General features: G+C 33.5%; 1 protein-coding gene across 1 annotated transcript; it reads left to right on the top strand.

The window, feature by feature from the left end:
• Nucleotides 1-2315: 2315 nt before the first annotated feature.
• Nucleotides 2316-5424, top strand: LOC144997761 (transcription factor BIM1-like). The gene is made up of 9 exons (XM_078957631.1): nt 2316-2528; nt 2914-3196; nt 3327-3398; nt 3832-4279; nt 4381-4450; nt 4527-4610; nt 4745-4815; nt 4914-5022; nt 5155-5424. Exons 2-9 carry the CDS (start codon nt 3160-3162, stop codon nt 5221-5223), a joined length of 960 nt encoding a protein of 319 aa, XP_078813757.1. The 5' UTR covers nt 2316-2528; nt 2914-3159; the 3' UTR covers nt 5224-5424.
• The last annotated feature ends 1085 nt before the right edge of the window (nt 5425-6509 follow it).

Raw genomic sequence — 6509 nt, 5'->3', positions numbered from 1 at the left:
AAAGAATAGATGAATTCGAAGAGCTCCATTGTGGTATCAAAGTTGTAATTTCTTTCTAGATTACATGTATGCTTGGGAAGCTTAACCAAAAATACATTCAGATTAAGAAAGATTTCCGAGGATGCATTCAGAGGGTTGCAAAAAGTGAGTGTCATATAAACTAAATGGTGAATGTTCCTAAGGATTGTGACTATTTAGGGTTGAAAGTTTTTTTGGAATTATAGATACAAATACATACATTGCGGTCTTGGAATAATTGCTAGGTTTAAAATGATTGTTTATCCGATATTGGTAAATTAAAAGTCAGTTTTCTTGGTTACAAGCGAAGGTTAAGTGTGAAGTAATTTTGATATGTATATATCTCTATATATTTTTATATATCATATCTTAATATTTTAACCTCAATTATTGCTATTTAGAACTAAAATGTATTTATAATGCTTAAATTTATATTTTACAGGTATAATTGTTATTAGAGTGGAAAGGAAGCAAAAAGACTGGAATTAGAGCTGGATTGCAAAAAGCAGAAAAGATGCTAAAGAGGCCTATTAAGCCCAACGCAATGGTTGTACGCCCAACGTACTCTAAAATTGTCGATTACACCCAACGTAGTGAGTCGTACACCTAGCGTACTAGGCTAGGTGCCCGGATCCAGATCACGATTATTTTCTTAGTACTCTCCGCATAAACTGACTTACGCCCAACATATGTAAGTCGGTTCTAAGACCTATAAGTTGCAATTTTCGGCCAAATTAAGGGGAGAACTCGATTTTTATTGATTCTTGGTTGTTAAGTAACCTTCCTTTTGCCATTTTGAGAGTCTAGAAGGTGGCCAGAAGGCCGTTAAGCTGCCAAGAGCGAAGATGAACGATTGGGGAGTAGATTCATGCCAAAGATCATGTGGTTTGTTTATCTGACCAAGACTAGCATTCCACTATGATTCCATTATGTGCTACTTTCTGATTTGGGTGTTAAAATCTTTTATTTTGTGTTTATGATTGAATGAATCTTTGAGTTTATGGTTTAATTGCTATTTGGATTGTTTATTATTATTTAATTTATTTGTCAAGTCTGATTGAAAGATCCATTTGTATTAAAGATTGTTACTTCGTTCCCTATTGTTGAATTAATAGAGTTGAGATGACCATTTTGACTGGGTTAATTTGAATCATAGTTGTCTCTGACCATTGGTGATTATGACTAGAGTTGGACCAAAACCTAGGGTTAGGAATAATTGGTGAACTTTAATATGTGTGCATGAGTAGATGACCATTCTATGCATGATTTAACTCCTATGACCATTAGGGTTAAATAAGATCAAATCTTGCTTAATACAAACTAAATATTGATTTGCATGATTGTTTGTTCACTTGATCAATGAACTAATAGTTGTGTTGAAATCAAATGAGTAGTAGTCATGACAATGATGCTAGTCATATTAGGAATCGATGAATAATGAATAAATATCCATTGTATCATTAATCTAAATCAAGATACTTAAAGAGATTTGTCTTCGGTCAGTTTATCGAGATTTGCAGTTTAAGAGGATATGTGATTTGTGTAACCTATAATCAAGAATTCCAAATTAATTCACCATCGTTCCCTCTCGCTCAACACCTGATCTTACCACAACTATACTATTGCACGATTAGGTACACTGTCTAGTGTGTTTATTAGTCTGGTTGAGATAAAATCTATTTTATAAATTTAGAACTTAAGTAATTAAAAAATATATAAAAACACACATCATGCTACATCTCATCTTTAATCCATTTCTCACTTATCTTTAATCCATTTCTCACTTGTATTATGTTATATTTAAGTGACTTGTCCTCTAGGGTAAACTTTTAATATTTCCGATACATATGTCCATGCTTTTATGAACTATATTATCATGGGTACATAGCTAAAAGCAGCAAATTATAACTCATCTTCCTTGCTTGGCCATATTCCGGTTTAGGCAACATATTTTTATTTTCTTTACTATAATGAAAATTATAACTCATCTTCCTTGCTTTCATGTTGCCCAACATTCATAATTAAAATCACACACCTCTAAGCCGTCAATAATTATATTAAAAAGTAGCAAATTTCACAGTATGAATAAAATGTCATTGCGAATACCCAGTTGACATATAAAAGAACGAGTTGACGTAGGTACAGAAAACGGGGTTATGACTCCGTCTTCATGTTATAAAAGACGAAACGGACACCGTATGAGAACATCTCCTCATTCTCTTCATCAAAACCGCAGAGAGAGATAAATAGAGAGAGAGAGAGAGAGAGAGAGAGAGAGAGAGGGAGGGAGGGAGGGAGGGAGGGCCCTATCTTTCATCACAGGTTCTTTGCTTGATCTTCGTCACAATTCTCAACTATATTAACACGAAGACAACTCAAAACAGAAACAGATTCAAATATTACAATCCATGGTTGGAGTTACTTCACCTGAGAGATGAGAATTGAAGTCCAGTTGTTGAATTTCTTGTAGAAGCTGAATTCCGCGGAAATATTTGACATTCAGATCAAAGGTATGCATCTGTTGATCCTTTCGGTAGTTTTCATCTCTTTCGAACTGTACTTCTGTATTTGATTCTTCGTTTTGTCCATTTTCACGGTAAGTTTTGCTTTTTCATCACTCTGTATATGATCCTGGTTTGATTAGTTACTCGATTATTTTAGACTAGTTGTCTAGGATTCTGCTTTCATTTGAATCGTTTAGTGTTAACACTTAACAGTACGTCAGCTTAATTCATCAACTGATTCCAGCAATCCTGTTGTTTATGAATTTCGCTAGACTAAAGAGCTGAAAGAATTTGAATGTACTACGGGAAATCTAAGAGACTTTCTCTGAGATTTTACTTTTTCGTTTATGAGTTTTGATCTGAAAGTGGTGGAATTCATTGCATCTAACAGAATTGCGTACACAATAGCGTGAATACACTTCTGAGTTTCAAGAGGAGAAGTCGCAAACACAGTGGCTTCATCTAACTGCGCTGCTTCTACTGGATCTGGCCAGCTAATTTGAATCCGTAAAGTCTCACTCTGCTTTCCCGCGATCTTATCGAAGAACGGGATGTCAGTTATATAAAATTGCCACGACTAAATCGATCGGAATCTGAGAAGCAAAATCTCCAAATTAATCTTCCTTGAGGCGCGGAGATGGAGTTTTCTCAACCCCGACCCTGTGGAGCCCAAGGTACCATCATATAACATCTCTCATACACAAACGTACAGCTCAAGTGGTTTTCCGTGGTTGCGCGTGGAGCGGCGCGTGTGTTTGTATTGAGAAAAATTAACACCAGCTTTGTGTAACCTTGATTTTGCAGGTGCTAAGCCGACGCATGACTTTCTTTCACTTTATTCACCTCCCCAGCAAGATCCTACTCCCAGCATTCCCGGTATATTTGCACCCTCTTCCATTCTAATTACTTTAATCAATCATCATCATCATATATATAGATGCGAGTGAAATATCATATCAATTGAAATGCGATTGATATGTTTTACCTCATCGACACAATCAAACAACCAAAATTTCATATTTGTGTGACTTGATTGATGTGCATACACTTTTTGATTTGCGTGCGAATCAATTATCAAGATAACATTTAATCGAATGACATGAAATCTGATTATCCAAACAAACCCACGAATTAGGTCGTACCCGTGAACCCGATACTGGGTCCAGGGACATAGACACAGTCACAAGGTTCTGGTAGGCCATTGATCATTTGGATTTTAGCCTCGCTGACACAAATGTATAATGTCGCTGATATCGATTGGGATTTCTTTTCAAAACTATTAAATTATTTGATCTTAATTTTGATTCAGGTGGTTTCCTTAAGACTCACGACTTCTTTCAACCACCGGATGAACAAGTTGAGAAAGAAGGAAATAAGTTTGACCATATTCTTCCTGGGGGAATAGCGACATACAGCATAAGTCAAATATCATCATCATCTTATTCATACATGAATATGAATCAAATTCAAAGCCAAAAGGTAGTTCCAAAGGCTGAAGGGATTGAGATATCGGGTGCACAATGTCAATCAAGTAGTATCAATAATAACAATGATGAAAACTCAAACTGCAGTTCTTACACAGGGAGTGGTTTCACGTTTTGGGAAGAATCTAATGTAAACAAGGGTAAATCGGGAAAGATTGGAATGCCTTGGATGACGTCACATTCTAAAGCTGTTAACACTGGTGAAAAGCCCAACAGCCCACGCTCAAAGCACTCTGCTACAGAACAGCGTAGAAGGAGTAAAATCAACGACAGGCATGTTTCTCTAACCCTAATTTTCACTTCCATTTTCTGGATTCTTTTTTTTTTTTTTTTTTGGTGAGATCGATTTATAGAGTTTTGTAAAACTTGTGCAGATTTTCGATGTTGAGAGGAATTATCCCTCATGCTGATCAAAAGAGAGATAAGGCGTCATTTTTGTTGGAGGTATACTGGAGGCAGGGTTTTTTTGAAATGTAAGGGTAAAATGGTCAATTTTATTGAATACATGATATATTTGTAGGTTATTGAATATATTCAGTTTCTACAAGAGAAGGTGAACAAGTATGAGGATTCATACCAAGGAAGGAACAACAAGCCTCCATTGGTAAATTCATACTTCTACATTTTCTAAGATATAAAAATAGGATTAAACAAATCAATAAAAATACATTGGTATTTCTTGTATTTAACATTTTTCAATTTATTTATTTATTTTTTTTTTTGGTTTTTTTCTAAAAGAACAACATACCAAGTGATGAACCACAAGTTCCAAACGGCATAATTGGCGTTTCAACCATGTACTCTCAAGGGTGAGAATCTTTATCATTTTTTCTCATTTATTATGATATTTTTTTATGGAGTGAAAATAAGTTTTGAATTTAATTTAAAAAAAAAAAAAAAAAAACAGAATATCTAGTGCTCTAACACAAGCGTTAAAGAGTTCGGGTGTGGATTTGTCAAAAGCCAACATCTCTGTAGAGCTTGACCTTGGAAAGAGATCAAGCACCAATCCGAAGGTACTGTTTAGGTTATGTGTTGTCTGGATAAATGAATTTTTTCTATAAATAATCAATTATACATATAGAAATATTAAATATATATATAATGGTAGGGTTAATGAAAATATTTATGTTTCATGATTACAAAAGGAGAATGAGAGTCGTTCCATTGAGGAGGGTGGTGAAGGGTTGAAGAGGTTGAAGATGAGGAGAAAGTAAAAGTTGGTATAACAAATTCAATTATTTTGATCCTTTGTTAAGGGGTCCTTTTTTAACATATTGAGGATCATTTATGCATTGTTTTGTCTTCAAAGTATATTGTACATGTGCTTTTTTATTTTTTTTTAAATTTTGTCTTCATAGAACTGTGTATTATTAAGATGATTGGGAGATGAAAATAATAGACTTATATTCATAAAACTCTAATAACGTTATAGAAATAAAATTTGCCTAAAAAGAATTTGTACTTTTAATGTTTGCTTAGTTTTGAATAGGTTGCATTAACCGAACCTAGCCTTCGAAATCCTTTACTGTTATAATCAAGCCTTCATAACCAGTTACAAGGAAAAGCCATTTTTTATGAAAAAAAAAATTATTATTTTTTTATAATTAAGATTAATAATTTAAAATACAAAAATTTGATAACAAAGGAACCGCTATAAAAATGAGATCTTTAACCTGTTGGGTTTCAAAAGTGTATAACCAATCGAGCCTAATAGGGCCAATGATTAACAAGTCCACGTCAGGGTTGGACTCAAATCGATTCTTGTTGCTAATCCATAAACATTATGATTCATACAAATTTTGAAAATTTATATAAAAGAAAATGAAAAGGTGCATGGTGATTTAGATTCATTCAAAACCTCATTCTTTGACTTCAACTAACACCTTCCACAAAAAAATTTATGACAAAGTGAAGATTCCACCCACCACGGAAGCAATTTGCTAGGGAGAAAATGCAAAATTATAGCTGGATATATAAAAATTGGAAATTTCATTCATATTTTTATAAATTTTAAGTATTACTTTTATATCCTTATAAAATTATAAACTACATATATGTCTTTATATTACATTTCCCGAATTAAAGATTAGTATTAAACCAATTTAATTAGGATTAAACCACTGAAAAGCTTCAAAACATTTTTTCTACTCTTCGGAAGTAGTTTTTCTCCATTAATTAGATCATATTTTCACATATATTTTTTATTCCAAGTAATGGGTCGCCAAGATCTTCATATATGCAATCACTTTTTATGATTATCTTCTACATAAATTTATGTCATAGATTGAAGGAGCCAATGTACAAAAAGTGAAAAATACTTCCTCTGTAAATATTTGGACCCACAACATAACAAAGGCAAGATCTATAAACATACACACTAAAAGGTGAAGAATTTATAATGTTCTAACGTCGTGCTAGCCTTTTAATATATTTTGTTGTTTAGTAAAAACAACAACTAAAAGGTGACGACCATATAAGATGGTCACTGGTTCAATTCCAG

The sequence above is a fragment of the Lactuca saligna genome, chromosome 5 (assembly GCF_052625555.1).
Source record: "Lactuca saligna cultivar CGN05327 chromosome 5, ASM5262555v1, whole genome shotgun sequence".
NCBI lineage: Eukaryota > Viridiplantae > Streptophyta > Magnoliopsida > Asterales > Asteraceae > Lactuca > Lactuca saligna.
The sequence above is the reverse complement of the archived record's forward strand: the minus strand, read 5'-3'. Positions and strand labels throughout refer to the sequence as shown.

Excerpts from the sequence above, each read along its gene's own strand:
- LOC144997761 (XM_078957631.1), top strand. The coding sequence starts at position 3,160 with ATGGAGTTTTCTCAACCCCGACCCTGTGGAGCCCAAG. Across the intron at positions 3,197-3,326 it reads CCGACCCTGTGGAGCCCAAG|GTGCTAAGCCGACGCATGAC; the intron begins GTACCATCATAT and ends TTGATTTTGCAG. Across the intron at positions 4,280-4,380 it reads AGGAGTAAAATCAACGACAG|ATTTTCGATGTTGAGAGGAA; the intron begins GCATGTTTCTCT and ends AAACTTGTGCAG.